This window comes from Colossoma macropomum, unplaced genomic scaffold (genome assembly GCF_904425465.1).
Source record: "Colossoma macropomum unplaced genomic scaffold, Colossoma_macropomum, whole genome shotgun sequence".
NCBI lineage: Eukaryota > Metazoa > Chordata > Actinopteri > Characiformes > Serrasalmidae > Colossoma > Colossoma macropomum.
Window position 1 is genome coordinate 4,045,001 of NW_023494789.1, and position 19,138 is coordinate 4,064,138.

The window sequence follows — 19,138 nt, forward strand, 5'->3', positions numbered from 1 at the left end:
TTATTTCAGGCTTTATAGGGAGGCTCTGAACAGCGCTTGTATGACATAGTTTAGTTTTCTTTTTTTCTTCCTGACTCAATAAATAGTACCACTTTCAATTTTAATGAAAATATCTTACATAATGCTGCTTTAAACAGAAATCTTGAACGTAATTTGTAGCATCTATGTACCTACCGAACAAATGTGCACACAAACACTTGTTGTCGAAAGTAGCTGCCCCCTTAGTGAAGTTATTTTTATAGCTCACAGTAAGTCATACTGTGCTGTAAACCATAACAACAAGTCTGTGTGACTTTAATTAATACCTTTATGTGGTTTGAGCAGATTGAGAGAAACAATTTCGGTGACTATTGACGTCTGGTGTTTATTAGCACTTATATAAAGACTCAAAATTTGGATTCCAAACATTTCTTGGCTGAACGGCTATGTCTGGGGGTAAGTGGAAAATTGTGTAAACAAGATATTTCACCAAACTTTTCCCTTGAACTGCAAGGGTCTGTATGTGGGTCACTTCAGTCCTTCACATAACCACAGAAATTGCGCAATAGTTTCATAGTAGTTACTGAATGTCTTAAAGTAGCTTGAGTATAGTAAGTCTTGGACCCTATGCTTATTATTCAGTATTAATGTATCATTTATTGACTACCAGTAACTGATAATAAACTAATAATATAAGTTATGTATGGTTTAAAGAGGTTAAGATGAATAAGTGAAGAATAAGCCTGCATTTTCAGGGGTTTTGGCAAACTTGATGAACCTGCTGACTCCCTCCTGCTGTCCTCCTCAAAGTAGCTCTCTAGATTTACAAACTGTGCCTCATTGAACTCAGTTGGAGTAAGAAAGCTGAGCTGAAAACATGCCTGCTTGCAGTGATCTATCTATTGGCTTCAGGCATTAATGCCTAACCTGAAATACTTGCGCCTAATTATTGGTAATCTATTAAACCCCGCGACCTGAAAATGGTTACAATGCAACCCACAGAGCTCAGCTCCTTTCTACCCCAAATCCCTGCCTGGTTAATTAGAAACTAGGGCCCAGTAGGCGCCTCCCTGCCCTCCCATTCACACACAGACACACACACAAACTCCGGGCCTCTGAGCATACAGTAATTCTATCAGCCAGCTTGTGGCCCATCAGACATATTGCTTAATCCATGCATGTAGCAGAAAGTGCATGTGTCTGTCTGAACAGCGGGATCAGCTGTGCTGTCAGGTCTGGGGCCGTGTGTGTGTGTCCGTGTGCTTGTTTTCATACATTGCTAGGACGAAGACTGACTTTGTAGGAAAACCAAAGAAAGACAGTCCTAATCTACAATGTGAGAAGCAACAAAAAGGTCCTGACTTTTGATTGCTTATTTATTTATTTATTTATTTATGGTTTCTGAGGTTCAACTCTTATAGGCAGTTACATATATAATACTTAGGATATACAGTACTGTGCAAAAGTCAGAGGCCACCTGTCACTTAATTTCCAACAGCCATGAAGTACAAGTTATTCATTTTTCAAGATATCTTTAAGCAGATTAGATATACAATAATTCACCAGCGTACAGGAGAAGGAAGCAAAGGAAAACTGATGAATGCTGAAAAAATGTGCTGTTTCTAGAACTGGAGCTCAAAAAATATTAAAATTATTAGAGAAATTGTCACTCATAACAACCGTACAAGATCTAGACAATCAAAACCAATGCCATGGGATAAACAGCACTTAAAGCCCGTATATAATAAATATAAAACGCTGTTGTCGGACATTTTTGTTGTTTTTCAGTTTTTGACATAATTTAAAATTGCCTGTTGTCTTTTACATTGTATGTAAATTTCATGATGATTGGACCAAAAGAAACGACCCAAAATTCTGGTTCCATTGACTTACATTAAATGTAAAAGTATGTTTTTTCTACTGTAAAGTTACCATTTTGGAGATTCAAGGTTTTCTTGAGACAACAGTGATATTTATCCCTTGTGTGGTGTTGATGTGTTTGTTATTCAGTGGTCTGGTTATTGTTTTTTTTTTATCAATACAGCCATAACAATTCATGTAAAAATACCAGATGTTTGAAATATCACAAGTGTCCAGCGTAGGGTTCTCCTTTAGCAGCTGTAGCCAGTCAGCAGCCTGTCCATGTTGTCCACCCTTACACAAACACACACTACCAGCAGGCCATGTAGGAGGAGAACAGAGTGAAGGACACAGCACCTCCACACTTTTACTCCCTGTGAGTTCAGCCCAACACCACATGTGTAATATAAATGTGTGGGGGGTGAACAGAGTGAAGACACTGAAAATGGGTTATTTTATATGTTCTTCACAGAAAATGAGCAAAGACCAAGAAATCTGGGGTTGAAATAATAATAAATCACATCATTTTTTCTTTTGGTAAACATTGAAAATGGGTCTCACAGACTCCAACACCACACAAGGTATATATATGCAGAGATATTTTTCCACCTCTCCAAAGTTCAGTCTTAGAAGTTGGTTGAATTTTCTCTTTCTCACGAACCAAATAATCCCAAACACATTCAATGATGTTGAAACCTGGACTCTGAGGTGGCCATTCCATCATTTTGAGGACGTGTATATCACCCCTTGTCCAGACAAGATATAAAAACCAGTGTGTGTGTGTGTTTTGGGATGGTGCTCGTCACGCAGCTGGCCTGCCCCTCCCCTACCCTAAGTGCTATTGACAAATCCATCAAGTGAAAGGTGATGCATCGGCTCCCTGCGAGCCCCCGCTCCTGGCTGCCGCCGCTCTGACATGCTGTCACCTTGGTAACAACGGCCGGCGCGAGAGAGCGGCATGCCGGGACGGCTGACCTCCGCTGGCAGGGCGCCACTGTGTGCACCTAGAGATGTCAGCGGACTCTCCAGAGGATGAGGCCGCCCACCATCGATCCCCCCCAATCCATCCCTGCCCCAGTTAAATTTATTCCTCTGATACATGAGCAGGCCTGCTTAACATTTGGGAGCGGGACAGGCCATGCGGAAGGCACAGATTTGAGTGATTAATGGGGCTTTGGTGGGCCTTGGACTGGGGGACGCATCAGACGTGAGCTGGTAGCTTAGCTAAAGGCATTACCATGGGCAAGTGGCTACAGGCAAGACAGTGAAGCGCAGTGTTCTGTTCCGTTGGGCAATGAAGTCAACAAGCACATCTACCTCTAACAAAGCTACTAAACATGTAGAGCCGGTTCCCTTGGCATGGATTAAAGTCTAGTCTTGGATTAAACTGCAGTGCCAATGGTGTTTCACTGTTAAAAGTACCATTTAGTCTAGGTTTTGGCTCAGTCTGGGTCAGGGAAACTCACTGTAATCTCTATCTACTTCCACGTCTATCACTAAACATGGTGCTTCTATCTCTACCTAAATCTTCTACACAACTAATGATGATGTAGATTGGAATTTTGGGTGATGTAATATTGATGTGTGGTCTGTTTCAGCTTAAAATGTTTATCTTTGTGGAGAGGTGTGAATGTTTTTGCAGCAGGGGGTTCTCATCCTGCCCTTTCATCTTTCATTGCTCACTAGCAGCTCAACACAAAGTCACAATATTTCACATGAAGTGAATCTAAACATCTGATAACAGAGTTATGGGGGAAAATATGTTCAATACTGGGGTTTGTTTGAGTGCTTTGGTACACCTTTTGTTTAGGTGGGGCCACTGACAATCTTCAGAGTGGCATCTGTTTGGAAGCAATGGGAACAATTGCACCAAATCAGATGCCACTCAGTTCCACTCAAGTCCAGTGCTTCACCAGGCGGCCTTGCAGAATCAAAGACGTCTGGCATCTAGACTACGAACATGGTATCTCTATCCATCTCCACCTCTAAGTACTACACATGAAATTTCTACTTACATACATACATACATACATGCATACAGCTGGGATAGGCTCCAGCACCCCACTGCGACCCAGAAGGATAAGCGGTTTAGATGATGTATGTATGTATGTAATTTCTACTTACATAGTTAAAAATGAAACATGTCCCTATGTAGTTCTGTCACTGTTCTAGGAAAAAGAACTTCAATTAGAACCATTATATTATGTGTCGGTTCATTAAACTTTAAAAAGTTTCTTCACATTTGCAAATTCCATTTACAGGCGCAGTTATTAAAAGAACAATCCATGAAAATGTTCTTCAGAGGTTCTATTAAAGGTTTCTTCATCTCTAACACAACTTACTTTTAGGAACAGAAGGTGCTACAAAAGGTTCTTTGAATGATACCATGGAAGAACCACTTTTGGGTCCTTAAAGAAACACGTTTGACTTAAAGAAGCTTTACATAATGTAAATGTCCCTTATCAATAAAGGGGTCTTTCTAGAACTGTTAGATTATGTGGTGGTTCTTTAAACTTCAAAAGGTTCTTCCTACTCAAACATGTTTTTTCCATCCTACTTTGACCTCAAACATAATTAATAAACATGTGATTTTGACTTTGAAATAATAATATTCTAAAAAAAAGCCTCTTGAAAGGTTCTCAGCTTTACCATAAGGTCCTAAGTTGTTAAAAACTTTATTTCTTATACTTTCTCATTCTTTAAGCTTTTAGGAAGCTCATCGTACATCTCATTTACATCACAAAGTACTGCTTTTAAGAACAGAGGTTCTTCAGGGAATCGTAGATGGCTCCCTTTTTTGCACCTTTATTTTCATTCATGTAGGAGAGGGAGAGCAGTAAACAACCTAAGGCAGTGTAAAATTTTAATTCCATAAAGAATGTACTTTTTGTCATCTTCTCATGTACCCATAGCAACATCATGTGCAAATTTTGAGACCAAATCAGAACTGTAACTTTTTAGATTATCATTACTGAGTTACAAAATTCAGCCTGTTATGTTTGTCAACTACTTAGTGCCTAAAATTAAGCCCCAATTTGAAGCATGTAAACAACCCGGAGTGAGAGTAAACCAGGCTTAAGTAGAATTGGCACATTCTGGAACATAGATGTAGCAGTGCTAACATTTTTTTCTAAAATGTACAAAATTTCAAAAATTCACTAGCGAACCATGGCTGGGCCTTTAGTTTAGGCTACGAATATCAAACCTTATGTCAAATGCTAACTTCTGCTAATATCTCTATGTAAGTAATGGTTAGCATGTGAGTATGTTAGCATGTGACTATGTGTCAGCACATGAATATTTCTGCCTGTTCTAGATTAAACAGACATATTTGGAGCTACTAAAAGACACTCCATGTTCTATCCATGAAGCTTGTAACAGACTTAATAACATAACTTTTACCTTGTAGCAGTTTTACAGAGACTCCTTCTGTAAAAGGCTTTGGCTAAAAGCCACGGCTGTTTTCTGTTTCTAACAACTGACTGAAATGCATTGGTCATGCTGCCATTCAAACTCACAGTCAGTGATATAACTAGGATTTCCCAAAGGCCTAGAGTAGTATTTCCCTGTAGTTTTGCATGTTTTCTTTCAAGTTTTTTTTTAAAAAGTGATGTTTTTCCTCGCAATATTGGTCCCATTCATTGGAAGATGTGATTGCTTGATTCCACAATGAGTTCCTGCTTATGTTTGTGGTTAGTCTGACTTGTTAGGCCTTCAGTTTAGCTTCTGAAGCCCCGACCAATGGGAGAACTAACTTGGCTGTCTTACCACAAAATCCTGATTGGATAATTTTCCATTGGGCTTTTCAAGAATTTTACATTTTTGTTTCCAACCAAAACTTACTACAATACCACAGTTCACAAGTCTGATGATTATATTAAATAAAACAAAATGCAATTTATGTATTTTTATTTCATAGAAATCATCAGGCCAAGAAGGCCCTGAGGGTCCCCCACTGCTAAAATGTATGAGCTTTCGGCCTGCTCTCCTCTTGAACATTCTATGGAAACGTCCATGTGTCCCTAGTGTTCACAGATATATTACACATGTTAAAAATGTGTTAGAGTTACAAGTTATTATATTATTTTAAAATAAAACAGTAAGTTATATAAACAATTACACCTTCTTGATCCATCAATTTAGCAATATTGGTTTTTAAATCAATCATATAGAATTCTGAACACCACAGAAGAGCTCGTCCTCGCAGTCATGTGTGAAGGCTGAGGCCATATTTTGAGGAAAAAAAAACATGTTTTTCTGCAATTTTAACTGCAATAATCTATACATGACTATGAAATATGTGAATGAAATGACATAAAACAAATGGCAAATAAATATTATAAAATATATAATGAAAGTTGTGGCTCCCAGGAGTCGTGTCACTGGTGTTACTGCGTAACAAAAAACTCTTATTTTGAAATAAAAGCCATACTGATGACATCACTTGACTTCCTTTTACCTGTTTTCTGAGGATCTATGAAGAAAAGCTCATGGTGAGTCCACTGTGTCTTTCAGTTATCAGAGATTTTCTCATTTAGCTCATGATTTCATATGAAGATTTCAGCTGAAGTCACTGGTGTGACCGACCTTATTCTTAGGCTACTGTAAAAAAAAATAGAAACACAAATGGATTAAATTACATATTTTAGTGGATATTCCATGATTGACAACATGTGGTTTGATGCTCTGTAGCAGACATTTAGTAAAATGCATTTTTCATTAAAAATGTCTCTGGTGTTCCTTTATTATGTGTAACACCAATGAGGATCAGTAACACCAGTGACTCCTACGGAGAGATAGAAAGGTGGACGTTTCTGTAGAATGACCCAACTATAGTTGAATCACACATGTTTGAGCAGCGGAATCATCATACTGAGCTGGACTCCAGTCCTTCAGGCCCAGAACTGGACACCCCTGTTCTAGAGTGTTTAACTGTTTTGTGCAGCTAGTGCCAGCAGTCAGAATATAGTTTTGAAATATGTGTCCTTCTGCAGTTTCATCCTCATTCCACACCTGAGCCTCATTCTTTTACATAACACACATGCTGTGAAGCCACATGAGATTAATGAACATGGAAGTGACACAGACCGTGTTTCACAGCCTCCTCACAGACTCATATTTGAACGACAGCACTGCAGAAGAGTGTAGAAGCAAAGAAGAAGCACTTTGTTCTAAGCTGCAGCTCTTTTTTGCTTGGAGCTTTGCAGGGAATCCAGCAGACTCTATCAAACGTTTACAGCAGAACGTGTCAGAAACGTTCATCGTTAGGGCGTCTTCGACAACCAAGCCGCACACAAACACACGTGCGTCCACCGACACCACTGACTTGTGGAAAATCCAGCACTGTTAAAGACTCTTTGCCAGGATCCTGACAGAAATCTCAGGCTTGACAAAAGGAACATCTGTTGCAAGAAGCAAGTGAAGCTCCGAATCACAAGACTCTTAAAAATAAAGGTGCCAAATGGAGCCAAAAGGGACAGCATGGAAGAACCACTTTTGGTTCTCTGAAGAACTTTCAGTGGATGCATGTGTGTCAAGAACCTTTTTAAAGCTTAAAGGACCCATAGCATGGAAAAGCAATAGTTTCTCAATTGTTCTGGAGTAAAACATGTAGCATTTAAAGATGGTGGAAGTTTCACCCACTGATCATTTTGCTTGATATGTGGAAAATTGGTTCATACAAGAAAAAAAAAAACATTTTTAATTTTGTGATGTCACATAAATCAAGGTGTTTACATACAGCCTTCCTTTTCAGCAGACAGCAGTTTAGGCCACCAATTTACATTGAAGTTTCAGCTACTTACAGCTTCAGCTACTTTTAGAAAAAGGCAAAATGCAAAATGGTCAATCAGAATGAATTATGACTTCTGTATATATATATATATATATATATATATATATATATATATATATTGTCCAAAAACAAGTATCTCCAACATAGTAACTTTACAGGAGAGGGCAAAAACGCTCCAACCTTTTAATGTAAGTTAATGTAAAGCCATTTTATTTCAAGTGATTTTGGACCATTTCTATTGGTCCATTCATCATGAAATTTTCATACAATGTAAAGGACAGCTGGTGTCTTCAAATGATGTAGAAAAATAAAAAAACAACAAAAATGGAGATACATGATTTTCTTTGGACAGCGACTATATATATATATATATATATATATATATATATATATATATATATATTTATTTATAGATATTCATAGACATATATGGGCCCTTCAAAGAATAAAGATCCTCCACATACTGTAAAGATTCTACACCATTTAAAGTTTTTTTCCATATAACTAAAATAACTAAGAGGCTATTTTTGATTTTTAATAAGCTACTTTTTTAAAAGCCACTGATATAAACTATATATAAATCTAAAAGTCCTACATATAGGCACAAGTGGGCTCTGCTGTCTTCATTAATGAAAGGCTATTTTTTTCAATGACTTCAGGTAAAATGTTTTGGCTGGACCTACTTAACCCATTAAATGACCAGGGCCCACTGGCAGACCCAAAGTTTTATTACACACTTCTATAACCTAAGAATAGCTCAGCCAGTTTGCATTCAAGTTCCTTTAGTTACTGAATAATAAGGCTTAGTATGTTCACTGTCAGAAATAAAGGTTCTGTTCAGGTACATTTTTCGTTCATCAAGGTACAAACAGTGTAAATGTTCCCTTAAAGGTACAACAGTGGTTTTAAGGTTCGATCATGAACCTTAAATAAGTTTTTTCAGGTGAAAAGTTCGTATTTGTTAGTGTTTGTTATTTGTTCTGTTATTCCTCACAGTGGTGGTGATAGGAACCAGGCGTCTCTGATGGCTCCCTCACAGAACACAGCTCCAATCCGCTGCCTGGTGTCTGAAACATTGTTTTATGATGGTTCTGAGAAAAGCTTTTGGCCTTTTTAAGCATTCAAGGCAGAGTCGTACAGGCTGTGGTGAGGCAAAGTAGTCCCTAAATAAAACTTCTTTCAAAAAGCCATTCATTTTTCACATTTAGCACTATTTTACCATCGTTAACATTACATATGAAAACTCAGAGGACACGTGCGGGTTCGTTTAGGGTCTTAAATAAAGTAACTCTATTTGTGCTGCAGACATTGTGACTTCCAGTCCCAGTAAATTTCTCTACAATTACCTATTTTACGTCAAACCACCCTGAAAGACTTTGTTTAGATCTCATCCACTGAATTACGCAGAATTGACACGATTTCCCCTCTTTAATTAGAGTAAATGATGCAGTTACAGGTGTAGTTTCAGGTCAATGGTTTTTTGGACTGATGCTTAAAGACTCAGCAGGTTAAACTGATAAAGATAAATCATTTCACTTTATGACAAAACAGACTTTATTCTGAAAATGTGTAGCTCTGAACATCAGTAACTGCACACACACACACACATATGTGAGCTTTTCCACAGAGGCCGCTCTTCAGAGAGACCAGCGACCAGGAGGCTCGCGTCCAGCAGGTGGCGCTGTTGTGCCGCGAACGCGCAGCGCTGCTCTGAGTCACAGAGACGATGAGCTGCACTGCTTTCCCTGAAAACAGCCAACACGAGCTTGTGTGTCAGAGCAGCGGAGCCCGAAAACACAGAACACTGCTTTAGAAAGTTAAACTACAGGTCCGCACAAAAAAAATATATAAAAAACAAACAAACAAACAAAAAACAAACAAACAGAAAACAAAGAAATAACAATTGTTTTTATCATCTTGGTATTATAACATCACTGAAATGACCAAGAGCTGATGCGGGGAAACTGTTCTAATGTCTTTGATTTCAAAGTCATTGTCTTCTGATTTAAATCAATTTAGAGAAGTTGTTAAAAACACTACAGTGTTAATAATAATAATAATAAATAACAACAACAACAACAATAATGCTACTAATACAGTATTATGAACAGTATTAGTAGCATTGTTAATTATAAGTGAAACGTTATGTATATATATAATAATAATGACAATACATATTTATTACATTATTATTACACACACATTATATATATATATATATATATATACATATATATACATACATATATATATATATATATATGAACAGTAATATTGTCAGTATTATTATTAAAGTAATAAAGTCCATTGTTTTGTCAATTCTGTTGGTCTGCTAACGACTCTAATGAATAAACCTTTATCTCTTTTTTCACTAAGCAGTGGTCAGCAGTGGTTAGGAGTGCTGGAGTAAAGTTGACCAGTCTGACCACAGCGGGCCCGAGCGCTGAGAACCGAAGCAGCGCGCGAGCTCGCTGTTTATGTGGAACGTTTGAAATGCAAATGTTTCGAGGTCCTGAGCTACAAAAGCTCGTGCATGTGGCCTGTGTGTGGAAACGCGCGGTCACGTGAATTACTTTCCAGAAGAACAACAAAAACCCCAAAAGTTGGTCACGCGCCGTGTTCAGATCCTCCACTGACCGATTTCGTCCTTAATGATCCTGAAGCTCAGATCTTCTTTGATCTGCCTGAGTTTTTGTGCTAAACAGTGTAACTTTCACCTCAGAGTATCTGCGGTTCAGCTAGACCCCGCATATCCCAGTCTGAGTCGAGCCTAAATAAAATGACGTAAGCAGTTCTACCTCCACCCTATATTCACGAGCCTTCATCTCTAGGATTCTAAGACCACTCTGACCGGCTCTCATCTGCCCCAGTGAAGCGACCCTCCACCTGGCCGGCCCTACGTCACCCGGCTCACTCACCTGGGGCTAGGTGAAGGCCCGCGCGCGTGCGCAGTACACACACAGGAGCACAGTTGTGCACTTTCACCTTCTGTCCACGTAGTCCAGCGGACAATGGATTACGGATCTGGAGGCGTCAGTGTGTCTTTATCCAGCTCAGAATAACTCGATAATAAAAGCCCTCTATGATAATTAATATGTGAATAATACAATCATATATTACATACAAACACATACATATAGGTAAATAAACATGCTAAAATATATAAAGCAGCCGTAATATGTTACTATGCTGTTAATATGTTAGTGCGCAGGTCAGAGCAATAAATAAAAATAGATATAATCCGATTTTCTGTTCTATGATGTGAATATGAGGCTGTCATGTTGCTTGAACTGCGTAAATGTGTCTGATTGTTATTCCACTTTTTTAAGGGTCTTTGATTTGTGAAAGGCTGTGAGGGGCATTAATATCTGGGGAGTGGACAGCAGCACCTGCCCCCACAGTGTCCCCATAGCGAGGGGCTGCTGGGAGCACGAACGAGGTCCTGAAAAGCACAGACTGAGCGCTGAGCCTGGAGCTCTGAGGACCGTGTGTGAGAGCTCGGCGCGCGCACAGGAGCGAACCTGCATCAGGAGCACAGCAGCACAGCTTCGTTCACAACACTGCACGGCTTATTATTATTAGTAGTAGTAGTGGTAGTTCTGGTGTTGTTGTTGTTATTATTATTATTATTATTATTATTATTTCTGTTGCCTATCCCGCTGCTAGAATTACAGATGTATTAGCAATAATAGTATTAACAATAATATTGTAGTTGTACAGTATTTTAGTACACAACTGTAGTCTTTTATTACTGCTTGTGTTACTATATTTACTTTATTACTGTTTTATTACTACTAAACGTTTTTGTACTTAAAAGCACGAGACATCGTTCACCTTTAGAAACGACCAACTACAGAACAAAACACACTCCGAAAAGTGTTAAATAACAACACACTAAATTGTCTTACCCATTTTAACACATTTTGTGTCAGCTTGTTTTAATTTGACACATTCTGTGTTAAAAGTAACCCAAAATGTTGATGATGGCTAATTAGACACAGAAGGTTTTGTTTTTTTAACACATCTGCTTTAAAAATGTATTACATTTTCTGATTTTTTTGAGGGTCTTCAAAGTAAAGCGCACTTTCCCCTGTGAGAAAAAACCCCAGTCTGATTTTTTAAAGTTTGAGTCTCACTGAAGTGAATCTAACAAGCCTAATTTGTGTCTACCTTCTCATTTTCACAACAGAGAACCCCGCGTGCACAGCAGAAGAGGGTTAAAACGGATCTGACTGAAGAGGCTGAGGAGTGTAGCAGACGTTAAAATAATAATAATAATAAAATAATAATAATAACAATGATAAAAACTACGCATTGTATCCCACAACTCAGCCTGAGTGGTAAAATAATTTAAAAATAAGCGTTAAACCGAGCTCAGAATGCATCATGAGCCAAGAACCATAACTTTCTATTGAATTGCGTTCACTTTATTAATTATTTAATTTTATTTATGTATTTATTTGTTTATTTGGGCTTTGCAGTCCATTTCGGTGCTCGTGTTCACTGCAGGCGTCACGAGGCTTTCTTTATAAAATGACAGGACTGTAGAATTGAGCTGCAGCGTGCAGGGTGGGTTAGTGTTGGGGTCGTCAGCGTTGCTTACGACGCTGAGACGTCGAGCTGTAACCTCACGACCACAACCAAAAAGTTTTTAGGTGAAAACACGTTTTTTAACAAATGGCACCGAAATGACGTCACTGCTTTGAGAGCGGCGCTTGCTGTTTTAGTCTGTAACCCATTTTTGTTTGTTTTTTGTTTTTTCTTTTCTCTACTTTTCTGCTCTGTTCTTTTCTTTTCTGTTATTTTCTTCTCTTCTCACTTTCCTTGCTGTGGAATGAGCAACATATATACACACTATAGCCACACTTTTATTCTTTACTTTTACACAAATCAAACTCGCGAGCTTGGGGAAGATCGAAGGGTTCGGTAGTGTTTCTGCTTTATCAGTGAATGTATGACCGTGTTTTGTTAACCTACGTAAGTTGCAGTCATGTGACAGTGTGACACTCTGGCTCTGGACCCCCAGTCAGAAATACTCCACTACTGTGAGGAAATGGTGAGAAATATAAAGAATATCAAATTACATTAAGTAGCATTTAGTTGATCCTTGAAGGCGCTAAATTTTTATCGCTGAAAAAAAAAATCACGACCTCCCAACAAAGCAAAATAAACCAAATAGATATGAAATATTTCTTCTATACCACACTGTGTCACTCTGTCAGCCCCGTTTCCCATTTGTGAGGCTACAGCGAACAAAAGTGGCTGCAGAACTCCGGCTGCAGTTTTGGTGAATGTCAGTGATAAATCCCATTCGCTCCTCAGAGGCGAATTTCTTTTTCTTTTTCTTTTTCTTTTTCTTTTTCATTCAGGTTGTACCAAATCAGTGTGAATGCCAGCCTGCCACCTCTATTATTGGGGACAAAGAGAGGGGATGCATACTTCTATAACATTGATTGAATTCAGTTGCTTAGCAACTCGTGGAGGGGAATATGGGAAATCATCCGCGAAATTTAAATTTTTGGACAGTGGGGACTGCTGAATAGTCACCTCCAGAAAAAAGAGTGGAGGGCTAAGCAATTTCGCACAACTCAGTTTTCTTTTAACTATTATTATTATTATTTTCTTTACAAAAGCCTGGCCGACACTGTTATTCAGGCCCTGGATTCACATAATTCACTCCCACGATTTAAGATCGGCTAAAACTGCTAAAATTGCTGCCAGCAATAACCACGAGATAAGATGTTCCCCAACAGCTAAGACAATTTGGTTTGGGCGTTATTGCAAGCTAACTTGGACCTGGATCTAAAGAAATAAGGAAACAGTGCTGGTTGCATTTGTTTGGACGCTTCACAGAAATTCACAATCATAGAATTATTACATATTTACTTTTTTTTTATATATTATTCTTTAGGACACTCAAAAATCCAACACACATGAAAACATTTCAGCTGTTCAATTCATTGTAAATGTGGCTATTTATTTATTTATTTACTTATTTTATAATTGCACTTTTGACGCAAAAGTAGCGCATTTACGTTGCCATTGGTTACGCAAAGCCGCTATAGTTTCAAGGAACAATCGTGAGATAAAAAGGCTAAGTAAAGGGTGTCACATGACTCGAAGTGTCCTAAACAGCACTCCAGCACGAGGCTAAAAACTTTCCCAACTTCTCAGAGCACGCGCTAATATCTGCTTTTCTTCTAACGCGTGCACTAGCAGCGCGTTCACTTTTTTTTGTTGTTGTGCAGCAGGCATGTCTTTTTCCCCACAAAAGAGAGAGAGAGAGAGAGAGAGAGAGAGAGATACACATAAAGCACCCAGGTTTATGCATTTTGTCATACACTGAGGAAAAAGCCCAGTTTTACTATCCTGCTGCACTATTTTGCTCGGTGCTCTCCGAGTCGTGCAACAGCAAATGCCTGCTTGCACTACACCTCGTCCCCATAGCCGCCGCGTGCGTTCGGCTTTGACAGCTGTCACAGAAAAGCAGAAATCATGACTCAGGTGCAAGGTGGCCCAAAGAAACGAGCGTGATATGAGCTAGCCAGCTGCAAACAACCTCCAGGCTCTCCCTCGCGGGATTTCAGGCCCACTGAATGGTCAGCGCGCGGCCCAGATTAGACAGCCTCGAATAAAAGGAAGAAAAGCTCGTGCTGTGGATTCGCAACGGTCACTGCATTACTGAAAAGAGAGAGAAGGTCCAGTCCAGACGTCGAGCCCAGCACAGGAGGCCCACATGCGTTTTCATAAACACAATAAATATGAACATAATATTCTCTTTGTCGAAACGCAGAAACGCATCATATACTATAATAAACAGGGTTAAGAATATGTCTGACAGCGATCGGCAACAAAACACATTTCAAATGCATTATTTTTTTGCCCCACAATTTCCACTCGTGCATAAAGCCACGCGCTCTAAAACACACAAGCGTCACGTTTCATTCTAACAAATTTATTGTTCTCAGTCATCTCGTACGGAATCACTACTGGAAATTAAATTACAATCAAATCATCACATCAAAATACCCTTGTTACCTACTGCCAAAGTCAGCTCATATTGATTTGTGCTCCTTCAAAAAACGATAATACAAAAAAAAAAGAAAAAGAAAAAACAAAAACGAAGAAAATTCAAATTCAACAACGAAAGAGGAACAAAATAAAATAAAAATCAAGGTAGAGAACATTTTACACAAGTCTTGGGGGGGAAGGAGGAGAAATAAATTACTGTTTGGAATAGTCCATACGTATCCCGAATAAAATATTAAAAACAAAGCATTTTAATGAAAAATATAAAGTAAATAATTCCGATCAGCATCTGATCTAATGAATTCTATATATTGCCGGCTTTACATAGTCTCGTTTATGAAAACCTACCAAAAAGAATACTGCTTGGAAATGGCAGCATGGGAGAAGAAGGGTGGGGGGGGGCAGGTGGTGGTGGTGGTGGTGGTGATGGTCGGGGGGGGGCAGATCCACAGCTCTGGCCCCCTCTGTAAGTGCAGCTGAGGAATTGTCACTTTTTTTTCAAACGTCTTTCAATTTTTCTTCCAAAAAATCCATCAGTCCTTTACATAAAAATGATCTTAGAGACCAGGTTCTTTTTTATGTTTTTTTTGTGTTCATGTTCGGGCTGGAAGGCAAGGAAAAAAATCCATTCCGTGGTTTGTTTGTTGTCCAAAAAAAACAAAAAAACATAAACAAAAACAGAACCAATGCAGTCTTCTCTGCAAAAATGGAAGTTGGAAGCCACTGTTGTCACTGTTCCTGGGGCTGAATTTCAATTTCAACCCCCATTTTTCGTGTTGCTGTTGTTGTTGGTGGTGGTAGTAGTGGTGGTCGTGGTAGTGATGGGGGGGTTAACGTCCCATCTCGACACATACAAATTGCCTCTCGAAAACAGGACATGTACAGGGGTAGCAGTGGGGGTAGGGGGTGGAGGGAGTAGTAGTAGCAGTGGTGGTGGTGCTGTTGGTGGTGCTGCTCGTGGTGGTGGTGGTAGGGGGGGGTAAAGGTTTCTAAATGCTTGGTTTCATTTTCCCAGTTGAAGTCAATGCGCCAGAATTACCTGATGGAACGAACTTGTAGCTGTCACCCTCTGGTCGCCCGGCTCGCTCGGCCCACATAAACTTGCATCTTTTAAGTAATCTACTAAAAAATGTCCCTGAAAGAAAAAGCAGACACAACCTTTTAGGTTAAGACATTGGACGGGGGCCTTCAAGAAGGTTTGTTTTTTTAAAGCGGGCGGTTTTGGGGTGGGGTGGGGGTTTAGGAAGAAAAAGGGGGGGTGCAATGTTTTCTTTTCTGTTTTGTTTTTTCTCTCTGGTGAAAAATATATAACACATCTGCAGTCTCATTCATATTCCCTCACAATCACAGTATCAAAATGGTTTGGCTATCTCGCGTGATAGTCTGTGTGATTATTCTTATATAAAATAGGGGTTTGTTTGTTTGTTTGTTTGTTTGTTTGTTTGCTCGCTTGCTTGTTTCTTTAGTCTTTTACGCTGCTCTACGTCTCTGTGAACATTCGTTTGCAGTCCATGGAGGGGGGCGGTGTGTCTGCACTCACATTGCCGACCTGAGAGTACACCTCCTCCGGCGTCTGCGGCACTCCGGGCGGCGTCATCCGTTTCTCCTTCTGCCGCCGGTTGCAAAACCACACGCGCACCACCTCCTTCTCCAGCTGCAGGTTGTCGGCCAGCGTGGTGATCTCCTGGGCCGAGGGCTTGGGGCACTTGAGGAAGTGGCTCTCCAGCGCGCCCTTCACGCTCACCTCGATGCTGGTGCGCTTCTTGCGCTTGCGGCCCTGCGCCGCGATCTTGTCGATGCTCGTGGGGCTGCCCGTGGACGAGTCGGCCTCCTCGAGCCATTTGTTGAGCAGCGGCTTGAGCTTGCACATGTTCTTGAAGCTGAGCTGGAGCGCCTCGAAGCGGCAGATGGTGGTCTGCGAGAAGACGTTGCCGTAGAGCGTGCCGAGCGCCAGGCCTACGTCGGCCTGCGTGAAGCCCAGCTTGATGCGCCGCTGCTTGAACTGCTTGGCGAAGTGCTCGAGGTCGTCCGAGGTCGGCGTGTCCTCGTCTGAGTGCGCCTCGTGGCCGTGGTGGCTGGCCGGGTGGTGCGTGTGGTGGTGTGGCGGCGGCGGCGGCGCTTGGTGGTGGTGCTGCTGCTGCTGTTGCTGCTGCTGCTGCTGGTGATGGTGGTGGTGATGGTGGTGGTGCGCGTGGTGCGGGTGGTGCGGGTGGCCGGGGTGCTCCAGCTCCGGCGTGTCCCCGCGCACGAGCCCCGCGTGCACGAGGCTCTGGGCGCCCGGCGCGCTCAGCATGCCGTTCACCGTGAAGCCGCCGGGCTGCGAGTAGATGAGCGACTGCTGCGGCTGCGCCTGCTGCTGGCTTATGGACGAGATATGCGCGGCGGCGGCGGCTGCGGCGGCCGTGGCGGCGCCCCACGCGCTCGCGTGCGTCTGGTGCGGCCCCAGGTGCCGGTGGTGCAGCGCGGACGCCGCGTGCAGATCGTCCCGGCCCGAGCTGCTCTTTACGTCCTGCTGGCCGCCTTGCGCGCCCTGCTGCCCGCCCTGGCCCTGTCCGCCTTGGCCTCCTTGCTGGCCCCCCTGCGGGCTTCCCGCCATGCCCACGGGGCTCGTGGACCAGGGCGAGGCGGCTTCGGCAGCAGCAACCGCCGCTGCCGCGGCGGCGGCGGCCGCGTGCGGCAGCGACGTCACCCACTGGTGCGCGTGGCTCAGCATGTGCGCACCGTTGCTCGCCGCCGCCGCCGCCGCCATGGCGCCCGGCATGAAGTCGCTCTGCGCCATCTTGACCGCCGGCTCTCCTCGGTAGCCGCCGGACACCGACGTGACCGCGCCGCCTCCCGCCTGCATGCCGCCGCCCGAGTCCGAGTGCACGATGGAGCCCGACGACAGGATGCTGCTGCTGGGCAGGTACGGATTGGAAGCCGCCGTGGCCATTCCGCTGATCTTCAGCAACGGGCTGTCGGTCAAGCTCCCCCCTCCCTCCCTATCTTCTGTTCTTTTTTTTCTCTTTCTTTTTTTCGGACAAACTTTTTTTCCTCTCCTTTTCCCCTCCTCTTCTTCCTTCTTCACTTCTTCAACGCAGGCAAAACTGTAATCTCATGAATTATTCAAAACTTTAAAAGTCTGACAACGAAAGTGCCTCGAGAAAATAAAAGCAGCCAGCAGAAATGCGAGGTGCACAGAGACGGAAACGAAACAACATACAATAATAATAATAACGCTTTAAAAAATCCGTGGACTCTACTGTGCAACCTGAACATTCACATGCCTCAGACATATGAACCGGCTCGAAGCATAATTCCTATTTATTTTAGGTGGGGAGTCGGAAAGCCCTCATCAACAGTCCTCCACGCTTTTGCAGTTTCTTGGAAAAAAGAAGAAGAAAAAATATTTAAAAAAAAAAAGAAGGCGTTGAAAATAAAAACAACTTCGCAGCCTCGATAAACTTCAGACGGCAGAACGCCTTGAAAAAAAAAACAATAACAATAACACACCGTCCAAACAAGCGAGTGGCGAAAATATCAAAATGTGCTTCTCCTCCCTCAGTTTCTTTTGTAATCTGGTCGCAGAGATTCCTTTTCCTCAGGTCCCCCCCCCCTTTTTTTCCTCCCCTCTCTTTTCTTTTCGCAGATTCTTTCTCTTTTTTTGTCGCTGCTGCTGCTGCTGCCCGGTACGCTCTGCCTCTTTGTTCTGTTTTGATGTGTTTAAAGCTGCCAAAGCGCTCCGGCTGAAGTACAATCCAGTATCACGGCGCAGAGGCAGCGTTTGCGAGCCTTCCTTCTCATTCGCTCGCTCTCTCTCTCTCTCTCTCTCTCTCTCTCGCTCTCTCTCTCTCTCTCTCTCTCCCTCTCTCTCTCTCTCTCTCTCTCCTACTGACAGTCAGCTCCGCTCCGTCCCTCCCTCAGCGCTCGCGGACACGCGAATGTTTACCCCCGCGCCGCGCTCAGCCTCCGCGTCTTTGCCCCCCCCGCACCCTTCCCTCCAGCCCCCCCCACCAAAATACGGGGAAGTAGAGCGCACGCCTCCCCCCAATTGGACGACCGAGGAAAGATTGACAGGTCGAGGGAAGCCCGCTTCAGGCGCCTAGGCCCCGCCCCCTCCCCCTTCCGGCCATTCCAATTGGCTGCGTTTGAATTCAAATAAATAAACCAAGACACATAAATGAGCGCTTAAAAAAATAAAAAAAGAAGAAAAACATCACGCGCATCAAACTAGATATGCTCGCCCGTTTACAGTCCTGTGGTAGCCCACATATTTCATACAGCAGTGCTGGAATGTGCTGGAAATGCTGGAAACAACTGGAATTCTCATAGGAGGCAGGAGGCTGAGGTTGGAATTATACTGATGATCAGCTGATAGGAGTTAAAGAGCCCGTGTCTCACTTTTTTCCATGTCCACTTACGATAATTTTGTTTTTACTTACCAAAAATAATCTTCCCTTTATCCTGCACTATTAAACAGACTGTGCCTTTAAGACT

At 42.0% G+C, this 19,138-nt stretch overlaps 1 protein-coding gene across 3 annotated transcripts; it reads right to left on the bottom strand.

Annotated features, from left to right (window-relative positions):
* Window positions 1–15,079: 15,079 nt before the first annotated feature.
* Window positions 15,080–18,483, bottom strand: pou3f3b (POU class 3 homeobox 3b). Of its 3 annotated transcripts, XM_036569821.1 has the most exons (3): window positions 16,816–18,483; window positions 16,203–16,737; window positions 15,080–15,797 (listed from the first exon to the last, which is right to left on the bottom strand). In XM_036569821.1, the coding sequence occupies exons 1-3, from the start codon at window positions 17,592–17,594 to the stop codon at window positions 15,684–15,686; spliced, it is 1,428 nt and encodes a 475-aa protein (XP_036425714.1). In that variant the 5' UTR covers window positions 17,595–18,483; the 3' UTR covers window positions 15,080–15,683. The 3 variants fall into 3 exon arrangements, with proteins under 3 accessions (XP_036425714.1, XP_036425712.1, XP_036425711.1); XM_036569819.1 differs by having other exon boundaries at window positions 16,212–18,483; XM_036569818.1 differs by having other exon boundaries at window positions 16,203–18,483.
* Window positions 18,484–19,138: the final 655 nt, after the last annotated feature.

Excerpts from the sequence above, each read along its gene's own strand:
- pou3f3b (XM_036569818.1), bottom strand. The coding sequence starts at position 17,594 with ATGGCCACGGCGGCTTCCAATCCGTACCTGCCCAGCAGCAGCATCCTG. Across the intron at positions 15,798-16,202 it reads TGTACTCTCAGGTCGGCAAT|GGACATTTTTTAGTAGATTA; the intron begins GTGAGTGCAGAC and ends TTTTTCTTTCAG.